This window comes from Monopterus albus, unplaced genomic scaffold (assembly GCF_001952655.1).
Source record: "Monopterus albus unplaced genomic scaffold, M_albus_1.0 scaffold282.1, whole genome shotgun sequence".
NCBI classification, from domain to species: domain Eukaryota; kingdom Metazoa; phylum Chordata; class Actinopteri; order Synbranchiformes; family Synbranchidae; genus Monopterus; species Monopterus albus.
This window is the reverse complement of record NW_018128162.1, coordinates 601,104-620,089: the sequence shown is the minus strand read 5'-3', so window position 1 is coordinate 620,089 and position 18,986 is coordinate 601,104. Positions and strand designations below refer to the sequence as shown.

At 42.9% G+C, this 18,986-nt stretch overlaps 1 protein-coding gene across 3 annotated transcripts; it reads right to left on the bottom strand.

The window, feature by feature from the left end:
* Positions 1-24: 24 nt before the first annotated feature.
* Positions 25-7,335, bottom strand: LOC109973180 (ras-GEF domain-containing family member 1C). Of its 3 annotated transcripts, none has more exons than XM_020622574.1 (13): positions 7,147-7,335; positions 6,936-7,058; positions 6,539-6,676; positions 4,994-5,215; positions 3,579-3,656; positions 2,951-3,052; positions 2,385-2,487; positions 2,211-2,290; positions 2,020-2,115; positions 1,833-1,928; positions 1,624-1,747; positions 1,441-1,513; positions 25-1,357 (listed from the first exon to the last, which is right to left on the bottom strand). In XM_020622574.1, exons 1-13 carry the CDS (start codon positions 7,327-7,329, stop codon positions 1,333-1,335), a joined length of 1,443 nt encoding a protein of 480 aa, XP_020478230.1. In that variant the 5' UTR covers positions 7,330-7,335; the 3' UTR covers positions 25-1,332. The 3 variants fall into 3 exon arrangements, with proteins under 3 accessions (XP_020478230.1, XP_020478231.1, XP_020478232.1); XM_020622575.1 differs by having other exon boundaries at positions 2,951-3,049; XM_020622576.1 differs by lacking the exon at positions 25-1,357 and having other exon boundaries at positions 1,437-1,513.
* Between the last annotated feature and the right edge of the window lie 11,651 nt (positions 7,336-18,986).

Sequence of the window (18,986 nt, the reverse complement as noted above, 5' to 3'; positions counted from 1 at the left end):
AATATAATACACCCCCCCCCCCCCCCCCCCCCAAAAAAGCCTCTTGTATCACAACAAACCTAGCAAAAACAAAGCTCAGTGACAGTCCCACAAAATGATAAACAACACTTTTCAAGTCAGAGGAGTCTGACTTGTCATGACAACCAGTGAGTCATATGGCACAAAGTTCCCTCTTTACATAAATCATCATTGTCCTTCCGCTGCATAATGCAACAGTGCATCATCACTGCAAAGTTTGCGTTGCAGTAGTAATCTCTACAAGGTGGATACGCTTAATGCCCCTTTAAAAACACCTGTCATAGCATGCTATTGGACTTCATATTCAGTAAATGAAAATTACAATAAAAACTTTACATCTGTCAGCACAGAAATCTCCATAAATATATTAGACAACTGAATGTCAGTCAAGAGAAAACTTCCTGAAGAGCAGAAAGATGAGGGGTAAAATGTCACCTATACACAATCTACATCTGGCCTGGCTCTTGCTGTGACAGAAACTACGCTGAAGTTTTCTTGCATTAATGGCACAATACGTTTAAAAGGAGTAAACACGTCTTAAATGGTTCATATTCTAACACTTTCCCAACAGGACAAAATAATAAATAAAAGAAGATAAACAGGTTTCCGCAGTCATTCTCATGCTAAACCAGACATTCTGTACACACACATGTAAAATTAACACACAGGACGAATGGTAAAAATGGTCAAAGCGTGTCTTCCGTCTTCCCAGATGCCATTCCTTCATTAGACCTAGAAAATTTGACAGCTGCTATGGGCTAGCCAGCGCCCTTCACATCAATGTACGTTTCATTACAGTACATAACATGTAAACCAAAACAAAAAAAAAGTCCCCAAAACCTTAAATACCTAGACAAGCCAGAGGAGGAGAGAAAGAGGGTGAAATAGGAGGAGGAACAAATACAAAAACATTTATAGCATCAGTAGGAATTTCATCTTATAAAGTGTTTTTCCCTGTAACTATACTCTCTATAGTAGTAAACATGTCCATGGAGTAAACAGACATCAGATGGGGGAAGGAGGGGAAACTGTATCCCTCTCCAACGTACTCTACCTCATCACTGATAAGCTGCAAAGGCATTTTGTTCCAGTTTCCTTAGCTTAACATTTTTAGTTAAACATTTTTTGATGTTCTTTTTTTTAAATTATTTTTTACACTCTTCTTGATGAATCCTGTTCATCATGGGGGTTTTTTTCTCGTTATTTCTTCCAGGGACAACACCTAAGTACCAGCTAGGTTCCTTCACAGTTCATTTTAGTGCAATGAAAACACACGCTCCCTCGCTGGTGGGAGGGTTAGCTGCCGTCAGCACCTCATGTCTTTGCCAGAACGTTCGACCTGATGAGAGGAGAGAGACGTTGACAATGGAGTCTTTGTACACTCAGCAGAGTCTTTCACTTCACCTGTGTTTTAAGTCCTACCTGAGTGCTTTCCATCTGTCCTTCTCTACCTGGTTCTCTGGACTCTCACTCTCATAGGAGGCAAGATAAAGTCCTGGGGGAGAATGACAACAGAAAGTAATAGGTTAAGGGGGTGGGTTAGTTAGATACATAACAGACAAATATGAAAATACATGGTGCTGCATGTTTAGAATTTGTTCTCACCGTCCTCGCTGAAGATTGGAGCAGTGTGGAGGTAGTGTAGAATGGCTCGATCCTCCTCAAACGGACACTCCACCTGTTTCCATGTCATGAACTCCCCAACCTGTCGTGCCAGCTCCACAAATTTCTACGGTACAAAATTACACTAAGTATATGTTTTTCAGGCAGGGGGGTTAAATGCAACAGGGCCAGAAGAAAGGTGGCAGTCTAACCTCAAAGTTGACGTGGCCGTTGGGCAGCCGGTTCGCACAGCCTTCATTCAGGAAATAAATATCTTTGATCAGCAGACTAAAGAAGGGAATTACAATCTGAGGAAGGAAAAAAGACAGGGAGGTATAAAAATGTTGGCAGATGAAATGAATTACAGCCAGATGCCAGCGATGTGGTGGCGAACCCTACCCTTTCTCTGTTGCTGTTGGCAGTCTGAGAGCGATGGACGGCCCCCCTCAGGGCAGTCCTGTAGTTGTAAAAATTTCCCGTAGGATCCATCTGATGCTGTCAAAGCAAAGAGCATCAAGCATTACACGGTCACCTTCAAGTTATTACCTGTCTTGCACTTCTCAGTCAGTGAATGGTCACATTGTGTTTACCTCCAGAATGAAGAACTTCGCTGTCTTGGCTTTACCCCAAGTCTTCTTCAGCCGTGACACAGGACTCATGTTCATACCGGCTTTGAGGGAAAAATTGACTTCATTTATTACTATCAGGTCACGCAGGAGAATTCTCAGTGATAATAATCTCAGATATGGTAAAATTAGACTCACAAATGATGGCCATAAGGGAGTTGAAGTTTCCAATGTTGAAGCACTCTCTGGCAACATCGATGAAAAACTCTATAACCTGAGCTCTTTGCTTTTTCTTTGCCGGCTGCAAAAATGAGACAAGGATTTTTGTTTCATTTGTGCTTAATTTTAGCTATGCCCATCGACAGACACGAACACTTACAGTGGGTGCAGTAACACAGTGTAACCATTAGGGGGCATGAATGCTCTGTAATAGCAAACTGTATCTGCTGGCCTTAATGTTTTTAATAAGAAGAAAATGCTGCTAAACTATTTCATTTTTTCCAGGATTTTTTGTAAATATAAAAAGCACAGAACAACTGGCCTTAAAGGACATTCAGACTTATGTACCTGCAGTAAGTCTCCACTCAATAGGCACAATAGAATATACTCTAGGTATAAAAATATCCTCCCATTCATTTTCATGTCTACTTCATGATTAAAGAGCTTTTCATCTTTGGCATAATGAGTTTATGTTGTGTGCTGATTGTTCTAAAGTCTAATGTTAGAATAAATGAGTATCTGGTGTACCAGCATTTGCCACTTACCATGCAAATCTCAGTAGCTACCAGGTAACACAGTCTGTTGAACCACCTGACATAAGCCTCAAGGTTGGAGGTTTTCTTCTTCTGGTCACTGAAGCATGGCTGCTGATGATGTACACACACAAACACAAGTGAATATAGGAAGCGCTACCATGGGACGTTCCTCTGATTCTAATTAGCCCCCTATCTACAGCCTCACCACCTATATAGACCACAGGGGACAGACAGCTGAAAAGAAGATGAGTGAAAGAGGCAGCAGCTGAATATGAATAAAAACCGTAGGGATCAAGCGACTTCGGAAGAAGAGTAAAAGCATTCAACAGCTATATAGAGATTACAGATGACGCACTTGTGTGGGTTTGCTAGATCTTTAGCCATTACAGTGGTGAGCTGTTTGTGGCCTTCTGACTTGCTGACCTCTGTGTGACCTCTTAAGAAGCAAATCCTGATTGGACAACTGAACACAATGACAGCTACTCTTCAGGATTCCCCAACCAATAAAAAAAAACAAAAAAACAAAAACTGAGAATATGAAAAAAATGCTGCAGCTTGGCCTGAGGAGAGACAACTGAAAATAATCCAGACAGAGACAAAAGTGGTGATTTAGAAACACTCAAAATAAAAGGTATACCTGTGTTGTTCCATCTAGCGGGTCTTTCTGAACAAAGGCTTTGACAAACTCCTCCGGCCCGATATGACTCAAATGTTCCTGGAAAACAAACACACACACCCCCCCGATAGAGATACTTAATAATTCTTTCATTTCAGTAATGGAAAGTAATCAATAAGAGGAAGCAATGACTCACTGACGTTGACTCAGTGGAGTCATATTTCCTCAAAGTGACACTTGAGAAAGTACTACCTTCCATTAAAAGACAACAGCCACATAACATCTGCAAATCAAAATGACTCATTAGGCCCATCTCAATTAATGATATAATCCAAAACCAAAACAGTGTTGCACACACACATACCACACATCGTGGCAGGAAGCACAGTGAATTCTTTTTAATTAGAATTAGCAGGTTGCTGTAGCCTGCGACAGATATCCTGAAGTCCTGTATGTGTGCATTGTACATGCCTGTCTGTCTTTTTCTCTCCTTGTTTGTGCGTGTGTGTGTGTGTGTGTGTTCTTATATTTGCTACATAGTGAGGACCAAAAAAAAAGTACTTTTTGCTACAAAGTGAGGACATTTTTGGACACTTCCTGAAACGGCTTTTTAAGAACTAAGACTTAGTTTTAGGGCTCAGGTAAGAAGTAGGTTTAGTTTAGCGTTAGGCTCCTAGTTCTCTTGGTTAAGTGTTAGGGTGAGGGGGCTGCATTATGTCAATGAGTGTCCTGACGAAGGTAGAAGTACAAGCGTGTGTGTGTGAAGCTGTCAGGTCACATATATCCTCAGTGGTTTTTATCCCCTTTGTTTGAAGCCCCAGGCACATCACTGACTTCTGGGATGATGTCACCACAGACAAGGCTACAAGCTTACTCAGGCAGGCACACACACACACACACACACACACACACACACACAAACATAGCCACCCCTTGACACATATACCCATTTCAATGCACACATGAATAAACTTGAAGCACCAATGTGAGGGACACTGCAGAGATCCTTTGTTCATGTATGTTTCATTGCATCATTCCCTTTGTTCTTCTCTCTCTTACACTGGGTGAAAACTATATAACGCTGGAATAACTGACAAGCAACAATCAAGGTTATATTATAGTGATCTTCAAAATGCTACGAGAGCAGAGCATTCAAGTGTTTCTGCCAATTTGAGTTTGCTATTACACCTCCCACCAGCTTTTCTTTGTTCTCTCAGTCTTTTTTATCAACCTCTCTCTATCTCCTCCTCTGATGTGTTTGATTTCACATGTGTATGTCCTTGACATGGACTCAATCTCCACCAGTGCATCACCATCCTTAGCTTCTTCTCCCTCCCACATTAAAACATCCTTTCCACTCCTCCATTCCATCCTTATCATCTCATCTCTTTCTCATTCCCCCAGTCTAACCCACACTTCCCTTCCCCTCTTCTCACCAGCTCCACGTGGGTGAGCTGCTGTGCAAGTGTGTATGGATCGTTGCAGATGGACAGTATGTCCTTCTGGATGGGCGGAGGCTTGGTCTTGAAGGCCACCAGCTTGTCAGAGATGGAGGAGGCGTTGAGGGAGACTTTGACGATGCTCTCTTCCCCCTGGCTCATCAGGGCCAGCCTCTGGCTGAGCTTCTGCAGCACCTGGTTCAAGGTTTTCCAGTACGCCTGCAGAGACGAGCAGAGAGAAGAGGAGATGTCAGTCTGTAGTAATGTTAATGAATAATTTATTAACACTGTATTGATCACTAAGAGGCATAAATCAAAAGGACCTCTGGGTTACCAGGTGGCGAGGCTATTATATACTTTAATTGTCGCAATATATGCACATTAACCAACTTCTGCAAATAAAATAACTCATCGCCAGTCCAGTATTTGTTCCAGCCTTCTTTGTGCTGTACATGTACCACAGTCCAATACATAAGGTACACAGTACCTGCAGCAGTGAGAAGTAACTAAACACCTGCACTTAGTAGTTTATATTTATATAATATAACTTGTTGTCCAGCTCTTGCCCTCTGCACTCTGTGGGAGCATACTGAGAACTGATCACTTGCTGTCAATTTCTGAGCTCTCTCTCAATATATAAATGGGTCCACCTTAACTGTATCAAAATGAGGCTGGTTTTGGTTTGGTGAAAGTCTTGAAAACAAAGATTTAAAAACCTCTTTATTTTTAGCATAAAAGAAATGCGTTTAGACTCTATCCAGTGATGTCAGAGCACAATGTCATTTTGTGGCTGAATTAAAATATGCTTTTGAGGTTTTCACACAACAGTAGTCATGTTCACTGTGTCCGGGAACATGCGTTTGTCTTTCCCTCCCTCCAGATGAGTGAATACAGAGGCCGTTAAGTCAGTCTGTTTCACAAATGACCCAGAGCCACAGCTCTCACATGTATGCACACACACCCGTACTGTAGACAGCCAGCTGCAAATAGCAGCACATTCATCACCACCTGCCCTTCCCCTCTTTCTGTCCTCTCTTCACCTCCCTCCATTTTTCTTATCTTCCACTCTGACTCCATCACCCTCCTCCTCCTCCTCTACTTTCTCTTCTGCTCTCTGTACCCCTGTATCCCATCCCCCCAGTTTCATGATCCATCTCTCTCCCTCCGTTGTCCTTCGAGGCTGCAAACAGAGCCACTCCTCTAACAGCTTTCCTTCCTCTCTTTTCCCCTCTTCTGTAATGTAAGATTGTGTAACACGGAGCTGTGGCTGCTCACCCTGCATTGACACTCTGACTCTTTATGGCTCCCTGCCACAGTGGTAGTGATGATAACTGAATTTCATTCCTCATCAGAACATTTCTTGCTGCAGCTATGGCCTTTAAAAACTATAAAGCAAAAGAAATACTGTGACTCAAAATCCCAAATCTTACAGCTGATTGCAAATTATGTTGTAGTAAGTACCACGCCTTCTGCTTGTGTGAGGGTGACTAGTCTGTTTGATATTAATGCTATAGTGAATGCAGGCCCATGTCATTAGTCTACCTCATCACATGGAGCTATCCTGTGGATGATGTCTTTCAGGTGTCCAACCATCTTCTCATCCCTAAAGTCAGATGGGAATGTCTCTGTCCATTCTGTCAGCAGCTGCAGGATCTTGGGACCAAACTTGCGCACTTTTGCCTGTTGTTGAAGAAGTGAAAGAGGTTTACCACTGTCTGGATTTGTGACTGCATCAGCAAAACAAACAAAAAAACACTATTATAAAGCCAGCGATTTCGCAAAAAACAGAAAAAGCAGTGGTTGTTGTGGTCAAGCAAAACACAAGTATGTTTACGTGCCTTGTCTATGCCTGCTTGTGCTCCTGTTTATCTCCTGCGTTCCTGCTTGTGCTCATGTTTGCATACAGGATTTATGTATTTGTGTGTGGTGCAGTGCTGACCGTATCTAGTGGGCTCTGATCCAGCTGCTGCTGTTTGATGCACAGCTCACACACCCTAGCCAGCAGCTCCGGAGGAGAGATGAACAGACGAGCACTCAGCAAGAAGGTAAACACATAGGCTTTCTGGTAAAAGACAGGAGGAGACATTCGCTAAGACACCGTCACAACACCAGTAAAAACAGCAGAGTTACTGTGGTACATCTCCGTTTACCTCGGGGTAGTAATCGGCAGTGGGCACTAGGTTCTGGATCAGCGTGTCCAGGGAGGCAGAAGTGATCGGGGGCCCTTCGGGCAGGGAAGCCCCAGGCACCGAGCCCTCCTGCGGGGCCTCCTCTTCCTCCCCAGGCTCAGCACAGGCCAGATGAGGGCTAAAGCCACTGGGAGTGGTGAACATGGTGCCTGAGCATTTTTTTCAGCAGGATAAAAACAGAATGAGGAAGGTTGGATTTTATGAAAAGGAAGCTTCCTGGCTGAAGTTAATTTTATTCAGTAAGAGGAAATACATTTAATGCAAACTGCTCACCCTGGGTCTCTGACACAGCTAATCCACTTCTAGTACATGGTGGTAATTGTAATTAGAGCACGGATCGGGTCACATATTTCTGTCCGAACCCAACCTGACAGGCATCTAGTATATAATGTCTGAACCCTACCCGAGCCTGACGCAGTTGAGTTTGTATGGTGTTTTTCCCCTCATCATTAAACAAGGCAGACATTTGAGTGCTCCAGCTAAAGCCTAAAGTTTGACCTACGTGTCTGAACTCGACACGCCCCTGAATATAATTTCTAAATTTCTGTCTGAACCCAGCCAGAACCCTTGGGTATTGATGGGTCTTGCTGGGTTCAGTTTGAGTATGCACACTCTTTACTGTGATATAGACAGAAACATTTGCTGACTCGAAAGATCTTTAACTGGGACGTTTTGTATGGACACCTCTGATTTAGTGAGAGGAAATCTATATTTTGGATTTTATTTATAAAATATGCTACAGTGCATTATTCATGCAGTATAATATACTCAGTGCAAATTGTTCCTTTTGTGTAAGGAATGGTGGGCTGTCAATGTCTGGCACAAGCCTAAATTATGAAGATGCACTCTGCCTTTAAAATTTAAAACCTATGTGTGCACAGTAACTTTCATGTATGGTTTACCCCCCCCAACAGCTGCCTCAGCCTCACTCAGACACTGTGGAAACTGTCGCTGCTGAAACAGATTATGTGGCCTCCATCTCCATGTGTCATTCACTTTAAGAATGCATGTTTTAAAAATTCAACATTCTCCTCTCAGTGGACCACTACAGCTGAGGTGGAAAGGAGCACTTACTACTCACTGGAGATGCTATGAAAAACAGAGTGTTGTGATCCTCAGGAAGCACTTACCTTCATCACTCATCATCACCCACATGAAACTGATCAATCACAGAAACCAATTGCTCATTAACATTTTAAAATGCCAAGCAGGAGACAATAGAAATACTGGTTAACCTGAATACATTTTTGTTGCAAATAGCATTTACTGCTTAACTGATTTTTTTTTTTTACTTCAAATAGGTTTTGGTGTCTTATATGCAAGTCTGACACAGATTAGTTATATAAAAGGACTCTGCTGAGTTCCTGCTCTCCAAACCTGGTACCTGAATCCCTCACAGAGAACATGTGAAGTCTCTGTTGCCTTCAGGCAGGTTCAGTACCACCCAGGGTCACGTGAAAGGCAGCAAACCCACAAGCTGACAGTGAGACCTTGAGCAACATGCAGGAAGTTATTTAAACATTCACATTCACATGACATATTCTTCCTGTTGTTTGTGGCTCACACTACAGCCAAGGGTGAGGCAGAATGAGTACACATGTGCACACAAATATAGACACTTGCGCTAACAAAAATGCAGTAGAAAGCAGGGGAACTGAAGAAAGCTATTTTCTTAACTGTGATTTTGTCACAAAAGGCAGTGCTTACCTAGAACTATGTAAATAAAGCAGAATACAAGACCAATGATACTGTTTCAGAGCAGTTAAGGTTTAAAAATGTCAACTTGGCACAACAGGACCACATCAGCTATCATCCTACATCACAGGAGAAACCTACAATGGTCCAACTTTGCTGCGATAGTTTCATCCTCGGCTAACCTTCAGGTCCCCTCACCCACCCTGCCTATCAGCAGCCTCAATAAACTGGTGTTACAGCTCTCTGGGGTGAAAGGTCAAGCATACACTGGCATGCAGAAGAGCAGATTATGTCTCAAGTTTCTTGTGTGAGGGTTCAGCTTTCCTTCCCCTGCACGAGCACTTCTTTGAGCACTTGTACACACCTAGACACGAGCACACGCAGACAGGCACACGAATGGCTGGCGGATGGGGAGTCTGTCTTTCTGTGAAGCATTTTTACAGCCTTCCCTTCCTGCCAACACCTCTGACACACAAAGCTATATCTCACTTAATATATGTTGTGGTTAAAGAGGGTCGACATCTCCTTGTCTGCTCCTCAGAGCTATAATTACAGCTCCCCATTGCATGCTACTCTATGATACGCTGGTAAGAACCTGCGAGAGGCAACAAAAAGATTTTTAACTGAGCAGACAATACTCAAGATACATGAGTAATCACTGAAGCTACAGTATATACTGTACTTAATATGGAAACCTCATGCACACACGGGCAAAAAACACATGTGCCTGTCACTGATCTGAGCTTGAGTGAGCATTAAATGGTCTATTTTGCAGGCTTGATCAGATTCTGCTACTAAACCATTTAAAAAAATAGTACTACCACAATTGCAAAATGATGTTTTTAAGTAATAAATCAACCCAAAGTTTGGCTGTTTTCCTCCCAGAAAATTGATTTCCCTTTTCTAGATTAGGTTCCATAAGGGGCAAGCCTGGGGTGTCCTTTCAGCAGATTGGATTACAACATGCAGGCACGGCAAAACCACGGCTTGATAAGATGAGAACTGGACAAATCTAGCAAGCCTCTATAACAGCACAGATGCAGCAGGAAAGCTCTGTGGTAAGTGGAAGAAATATCCTTTCTGTTAGAACTGACAAGTCTGCTCAGCTGCTGGAGTCTGTGTGACTAAATGCAGGAATGTATCTGAGCCATCTCATACACACACACCCCTCTCATATATAGTATGTACGGGAGTGGCTGGGAGAATTATTCTACATGCCCACGCTGTCAATGATTTCCTGTATTGCTTGTGATAACCTTCATCCTCCTTATTTCTCTGCCTACTCTCCAGCGTCATTTCATCACAGCTCTGCTAGTTGATGTCACGGTCTGTAGTGTGCGAGCAAAGGGTCAGTTCCTCTACATATGTGAAGGTGGGTTATAAACCAGCCCTCGGTGTCTGGGTATGACTCACTTGGTCTTGGTTTCATTGTGCCACTAAAACTGGCGTGAAGCTGAGCTTACATATGTGACATGTGCTGATGTGAGGCTTCTATTGTTTGGCTTTCAGGGACTTTCCTATTAGTCAGTGCCAAGTTTGATATTGCGGTGCTTTCAGAGAGATCTGAGTTTCCTTGTCTTATTTATAACATGGAAGTTCATGTGACATGAACATTATTTATAAGATGGAAACTCACACTTACAACTCCAATATGACATAAGCACAGTATAAAAACATCATTAGGTCAGAATGAGTGGAACGAGACTAAAACCAGAAACAACACTGTTTCCTGGGGAGGTGTAATGGTGTTTAGTTCTTTAGGTTCTGTAATAAAACCAGTGAAATGTTCAAATGTGCTATGCTAAAAAATGTCATGTACATATAACTAGAGCAAAAGCAGAGAAGAGTCAGAAATTCAGCAAACTAGCTCAGCAATATCAGTCATGTAGAAATGTGGTTTGCTAACGTTGGCTAAGACAAGCTCATAAGGCAGATCAGCAAAACATCACAATGTACAGGTTGATTTTTATTTCATATGAATCATAAGTTTGATTTGTTAAAAGAAGACTGGATAACTTCTTATTTCAAAAGTTGCATAGTCTCTGGGAATCTGTAAGGATCCTGCTGTCTGGACTTTTTTTAGCTTTTGGCAGCATCTCTATGCAAAGATGTCTGTTATGTTTTTGTGCTATACACCCCAGAGTTCACATTTCAACCTTTTATAGGTTAAAATGTACACACCATCTCCAGAACTCTTTCTAGGGAAGACAGACTGACCCAACACTGTGTCTTATGACAGATAAATGCAAACCAAAAAAAAAAGCAGACTTTCTTTAAAATGCCATATGTTACTACTTTTTACAACTACTTTACAACCATCCACAGCTGTACTCTATGTATAACTTGTTTCCGTACTTCACGATACACCCAGCTCCCTCTGTGCCTGCCACTTCGCATCAACGCTGCATGAAATACACATAAAGAAACAAGTAGCCAAGAACAGGTGAGCGTAGTGGTGTGTGCTCTAATCCCCCCTGAGATCTCCAGCAGCCAGCCAGCGGCAGCCCTGCACTCTGTCTAGACAGCTGGGGGAGTGTCATTGTTCACGGGCCGCATAGCGTGCACAAATGAGTGCGTGTTCGAGTGTGTGACCGTGCACATTTTGTCTTCTGTCAGGCTGTCATCGCTGCCATCAGGGAACCCGCCTGCTTTGTTCTATCATGATTAACAAAATGGCACTGTCTGGAGACACAAAATCTTTATCAGCACCCTTGACTGTCTAGCTGCAAGTGTGTGTGATCTGTGGTGTATGTGCTGATGAAACAGTGGCATTCCTAACAGAACTGAGCAGCTCCACGACTCTTTTCAACTTTGTTTTCTAGTAGTCATTTCTGTCTTGGTCTTTGTGAAAGCTATGTCACCACATTAACAGTTGCTACTCATACCTACCTGTCTGTGTGTGCTTTGAGGAGAAAGGATGAGGACAACCAGCATCAGTGACAGCTCTCCATTAAGACTGAATAGGCTTATTCAGAACAAATCAAATCACCGTCTGACCTCTGCCATTAAGGAATAAAGGGTCAACGGTGAAGAGCTAAGGGTCCTTGGAGGGGGCAGATGGAGTACAGCGGCAGCTTTGTTGGCTTCCTAAGTCCCTCTGGGGTCATTGTTGTAATAATGCTCTGCTGCTTGGCTCAGCTTCAAAGCTACATATATGTCTGCAGTTAAGGACATATTTTAAAAGGTTTTCAAGTGACAAGCTTTAAAAGAAACATTGGGACTGCTACAGCTGAGTCTGATTCAGTGGCACTGCTGGTCATGTGTATTCATTATAACCCCAAATAAAACTTTAGCACAAGGCATTTCCTTCAGGTCTACATCCCAGACCCACTTGCTTTTATTGATGCACTGATAGAATATATCATAAAGTCATAAAGATGGTAAGACTAACAGATGCAAATTCTTACCCCTCATTTTCACTGGATGCAGCTGTGTTGTACTCCACCTGTGGCGCGGTCACTGGAGTTGCCAGTCTAGTCAGTGCTTGAGTCCACCAGGTGCGGCTGCGACAAGTCTCCAAGGCCTAGTCCCATTTCTTATCTTTTACCCTTACCCCTCGTTTTTAAGTTAGCCCTCAATACGGAGTTACAAGGAGTAGTGGTTAAAATTTTCCCCCATGAAATAGGACAACCCTTCAAGATCTCTATGTGTCATTGATAGGTAATGATGGTTAACTAAACAAATACAACAAGACGTTGTCAGAAATTTTGTAAGACACAGTGCTGTCTTCAGCTGTGCTGATTTTGCCTGCATGGTCTTTAAGCATTGATCTGCAATTTTCAACAGCAAATAACAAAAATGGAAGGACAGGAAAATGTTTTTGACACCAGGGAATGTTGGTTGATTTGTCTGAGGTGTGTAGCATCGACTGCAGGTAACTATTGTTGTACTGTAGCTCGCCTCATGTAGTTAGACTCACTTGTGAGTCTGCCTCAGAAAACCCTCTGTTTGAAGGAGTATGTACCCCTACCACTTCACCCTACCCCTTCATCCTAAAGAGAATGGGGACACCCACTACACATAAACAAAATAGAAGGGGTAGGGCAAAGTGGTAGGGGCAAGGGGGAGAATTGGGATTGGGCCCAAAGCGTCCCAGATGCAGCTCTCTGCTCCGCTTTGCTAAAGATATGGGTCTCATCTATTTTTGACAGATGCCGCTTCTGGGACGTTTCTGACAAAATTTTGACCCACCAATCAGGTAGCGCATTCCCCAGAATGTGTAAAACAGATACAAAACAATTAGCCTATAAGGATGAATGTATTTTTAACAACTAATACACAGCCACAAATCTTTGATCCATGTTTCATAATGACTTAACTGTAACAGTCAAATTAAACTGCTAACTGTGGCCTAGTCTCTAGGCTACAGCACAACAATAAACACAGTTAAAACAGACAAAAAAAGAAACAATTTAACTACAAATCCTACCTATCATAGAAGCTGAAAATCAAGGAAAAACCAGCACCACACCGCACCCGGTGGGGGATGAAGGGTGTGGATCAAACAGCATCGGAGCTGCAAAGCGACCCAGCTGCATCCGGTGGAAATGAAGGGTCAGAGTCTGTTTGAACAGGAACGGATTTCATTTCTGATAAATACATTTTAATGAGGAGCAAAACCAATGTTTAAAACCCTTCAAACCCTGCCTCAAAGACTGCACCGACCCATAAATAGCATTTTTATCTTTGCCCCAGATTGAGTAGGGCACAGACAAAGGGGGCTTCATGTCCTTGGCGGCACCACAGGTGCACAATGGCCAGCTCAGTCTATTCCTGCGAATTCAAATGATAAGAGGGTTGATACTTTTGGTGACAAGCTGTATCACTGTATTGTTGGGTGAAAAGACAAAACATATAGAGAGGAGGCTTGTAGTCCACTGTCCTATTGCTTCCCAGGAAATGTCTAAATATAAAATTGAAAGGATATGTCATATCGATGCTGGAAAATGCCACAAAACAAGCTGTAATTTAAGTCATGATGCAATGCTATTCTTAGAGAAACAGTACATCATCAAAGGTAAGCACAGCAAACATGTGGCATGAGTATTGCTGCAAAGTTTGGTTTAGCTTCAGTAGTTGCGTCTTGGCTTCAGAGATCACAGTTACTGCAGTAAAAAGTTGGCTTGCAGATGAGATGTGTCTAGGAATAAGATGACAAAGATAGGAAAGAAAGGTGAGCTGTAGACTGGGTTGAGATTCCCCCTCCAGGGTAGTGTGTAGACAGTCTAGGTTCTCTGAATAAACTCACCTCCTGCCAGACTCTCAGAACTCCTCTTTTCCTTAAAGAGTCCATCATACGACTCCCCAGCTCCATCCACGCCAACTAATTTGCAAACCTAAACACTTCCCTTCTAATTTAGGAGCCACATGTTCACCTGTAATAATTACAATTTCAACACTGTTTATTTTGGGATTATGCTCTAAAAATAGCAGATCATTGTGCTTTCTTTTGGTCCTGACACTGTTTTGTGTGCCTTAGAGTATTGCAGCTCTGGCCTAAATTTTCCAGTGTTCTTTGAAAGCTGAAATGATGCGACTACAGAAATAATGGGACACTGATGATGGCATGGACATAAATGAAAGTGAACACCTCTTTCTAATCCAGGTTCTTACTGCCCTTCCACCTTCCACGTCGTCTCCATTCCCACATCCTCCTTTGTGTCCCTCTCTATGCCCTACTTCCCCATAAGCCCAGTCAGGATGCCTGCACAGATGGCCCTGCAGCAGCCTGCTCTCCCGGTGGAAGCTGCTAGCATGGGAGGCTTTTTGGCCCTCTGCCCCTCCCAACATCCCCAGTCTCTACAGGAGCCCAAATGCTTATGGATGTCCAGACTGAATGCCAAGGTACAGTGCAGGGGCCAAGCCAATCTGGCCACTAAGCTGCACAGTGACTGTCTGGCATTGCTTACAACAAAGAGAGCACGCACAATACTATGCATGTGTCACCGCACACACCTCAAAACAAAATCAAACCAGTGCACTATTGTTGGTTAATGGTGTGTGCACTTGGGGAGGAGTGGAGCAGAAAACAAATGAGTGCATTGTGTCTTGAAAAAACACATGCATGCACACTTGCACCCACACAGCAGCCAAACACAGGACTGAGTTACAGTCAAGGCATTCCAGCTCCCCGCCCATTCCTCACAAGCCTAACAGAAAATGGGAATCATACTTACGGCTCAATGGGGGCACACTCCCCAAATCCTCCCATTTGGAATTCCCCTATACTGCCTGAGCGGGGTCACACTGACATCCTGGCACCTATTCCACACCCACCAGCTCCATCACTCTCATTGTAAGGCTCACTGGGAATTCTCCTCCACGAACACACCCCGTGCACATGTGCAGTCAGTCTCATTCCTGAGCGAGTTTGGACACAGTGTGCACATATGTGTTTGGATTTCTGTTTGTGCTTGAAGGAAGTCAAGAGCGTGTTAAGCCCAAGTGAAGTCATGCTTTCACTGTGAAAAAACCCGTCTGTCCAAGAGGTGCGGCTGTGCCTCAGTGTTTTCATGCATCTCGAACAAAAACTGAGGGAGGAAAAGCAATATGCAAAGACTATGCTCCATGAGCGAACCTGCACATGATTAGTCACTAAAGTTTAAACTATTACAGTGCAAAAACTTACATTTAAATGGCATTACACAAAACCATCAGCCTGTGCTATTGAGACAAACTCTAAAGGTTGAGTACCATTATCCACTAACTCCACTTCCAAACCACTTCACATGTGAAAAGTACCCTTGTGCATCTATTTCGCCAGTATTAAAATGGAGTACAAAAATGAACTGAAGGTCTCTGACATGTGAAGTGTCTGGGCAATCCAACATGTTACTTTGAGATAACTGGAGCTGAGCACAGTTTGGCACTTAGTGAGCACGTAGCGGGCGCCTGAGCCTTCAGCACCCTAAATCTGTCATTCACAATGGTCATAATGCTTTAAAAACTGTCATGCATTATTCATCAGATCCCAATTTACAGCCTCCCCTGATGCAACGCTCCTTTGAGGAGAATCAGACAGGAATCATTTTGTCTGTGTCTAAAAAAGGCATAATTTTGCCTTAAGTGCCACTTACGAGGAATTACCAGGTCACAAAGTGAATTGGAAGAATATGGAAAGAAAAAATGAAGAGGGGAGCAATTGAGAGCATCCAGACAGAAGGGCTGGATGAAACAATGCCTATGTGCAGCTACCTCAACAGTCCTTTAAGCACTTTTTAAAATTACTCTATTCATCCAAACACCCACTCAGCATTTTATTAGTCTCAATCAAACCTGCAATAACTGCTATAAACTAATGAGCAAGATGGTAACAGATGCAAATCTAATAACCATATGTTACTGACTTCATCACAGCTGTCACCTTTCTTGTTAAAGTACATCAATCTAGGTATTACAACCAGCATGGCGAAGGCCACGTGGAGTGGCACTGCAATGTATGATGTCAAAAAACTAAGCATCAGGGATTTTTCAAGGTCTGAACACAAGTTAGAGCACGGATAGGGCCACATATTTCTGTCCAAACCCAACCCAGACCCAACACACTTATGGTATAGTACATAGTTATTATTACATACTGTTTGGTGTTTTCCCCCCAGGGTAGACATCTGAGTGCTCCAGCTGTCTAGCCTAAAGTTTGCCCTATGTGGCACAGAGGGGGGTAAAAAACGACCCAGAGTGCACGTTTCCATTAATTACAACTATTACTTTATGTTTATATTTAGACATAAATTTTTTTTTAATCTGTAGATATCTTTTTTTTTTGTCCCAGCCAGAGCCATTATGTTTTCAGGTCGTCTGTCTGTCCCATTATTGTGAACGCAGTCTGATGGTAACAGACTAACGGGATTTCCCAGTGGGCCTTATAGATATAAAGTAAGGTTTACAACTTTGTACTGACATCATAATTATTTGGTTCCTTCAATGTTTTCATGTTAAAGTGGTTCTCATGAAAACTTTTTTTAAATATTCTAAACGCTGTAGTCTTTAAATCCATGTTTACTAGCTCACAGTCTTCTTTATCACCTTGGAGGATGCACCGCTACACTTCTTCACACACCATCATTTGTACCGGACATTAGAAACTGAAAACTCCACAAGGAACCTTTAATTTGTAGAATAGGTTTTTCTGCAGGACCCTGTTATGTTAAATTTAGTCTAAATACAAGACCTCTGACTGACTCAATTCGATCAGAATTGTGATTTAAATTGCAAAGAAAGAATATAAACCCAAGCTTTTATATCCAGACCAAACACCAAAGCATAGTTCATAATAAAGTTACCAGAATAGCCAAAAAAACAACAAAAAATATTGTATCCCATAAATCATATTCCTTTGTGACCCAGCCAATCTATAATGACGGACTGTAAATAGCTATGACAGTATGCAAACCATGTGGAGGCAGCTAAGACCAGCTCTGGAGTCAAAGCTCCTGCTAGGAGGTAATTATATGCCTGTAGAGTCCCTACCGCGATACCCCCACTTCTCTCCTTTATTCCATCAGAATCCCTTGTTTCTCCTCCCTCTCTCTTGTTGTCTCTTTCTCTGTCGTGACAGGGCATCCGGCTGTGTCAGAGTGATTCCACATGTGAACCCTGTCTGCCTCAGTCTTGGCCTGTCAGCGTTGAGATCACACTCATTGTTCCTGTGTCAGTGTAGCTAAAAAGGAGAACCGAAAGCTCACAGAGGAGCTGGTTATAAAAGGTGCAAAAACAAACAAACAAACAAAAATAACTAGTATTACTATCTCACGATTGTATGCTTCCACCAATCAGTCAAACCTAGAACATAATGCATCCAGCCATGGCCATCGCCAGTGTGGAGTCCTAAAAATATCTAATATATTTGACACTGACATATACAGATAGGTGGCAAATTATAGGAAAACTGTGAATAAATGAGTGATCTCTTGGGCACAAGAGGTCACCAAATGGTTTGATGAGTATGAAATGATGACACACACATCAAATTAAAAACTCTTCACACAACTATAAAAAGATGTGCACACACACCTTCCCCACACATAAACCCTGTGGCGGTGATAAAGCTGTCATTGGTCATTGCTACCAGACTAACAGCTACTGTGTTTGCCTCCCTGTCGACCTGCACCAGACAGACCCTGCCCTCTCTCTTTACACCAGCATGCATTCACACACATAATGGGAACCGGTCTCTCTCGATTTCACGTCAAACTAAATGATGCCCCCGTTTAACAGCACACCTGTTATTCTCTGCAGACTTGGCCTGAAATGGAAGGAACTTGTGCTGTAGTCTGTGTCTGTACCTGCAGACTTGCTACCGGACACTTCTGACAGACCTTTGATACAGTGACTCATACCTTGTACGATCCCTACCTACTGTCCTGTTCGAGCAAGCTGCCATTTCAGTTCAAAACCATTCTATCGTCGAAAGCAGTGTGAGGCTTCATGGGTTCAGCACCGACAAGCTCAACTTAGTGTTTTGCCATTTGACAAACTGTCACTCACCAGGCTCAACAGAAGACAAAAAAAATCTTCCTTATCAGAGCATAGGGAAGAACATAGTGATAGTGAAGGTGAAAGTGATCAAATTTCCCAGGGTTGCATCCTAAACAGAGGGAGGCAGTAAAAGAAAGGTCATGTGTTAAGAAGGAGGTAAAAGAAGCTTCTGCAGCCTCCTGTATCGCCACATTGAGAAACGAAACATGATGCCCCACACCAATGCTTCACACCTGGGGGGGGCGGGTAGCCTGGCTGAGAGGAGCAGAGCTTAGAGCACGCAGAAGTGCCTTACCAGGATATATCAACAACTAGAACTTCTCCCCATCTAACTGGTTTGACAGAGCCTGTCTTATTTGCAGTAAGCTGCAAGAGTCTGATAAATCCCTCCAGTTTGTACTGGCAATCTGTTCAAGCTGCTACATCGCCCTTGGGTGAAAGAGCTGCTCACCACCTATCGGATGCTTTAATGGATGATGCAGATTTTTCTCAGTTCAAGGAAAATAGAATAAAATGTCAACAGTGCCACGCCTGTTCAACTCTCAGAGAAAAATGGAGAGGCAGAACTGATAGAGAGGACGTTTGAGAAAATCAGCAGTGGCTTAACACTGAGGCTTTACTTCCACTCG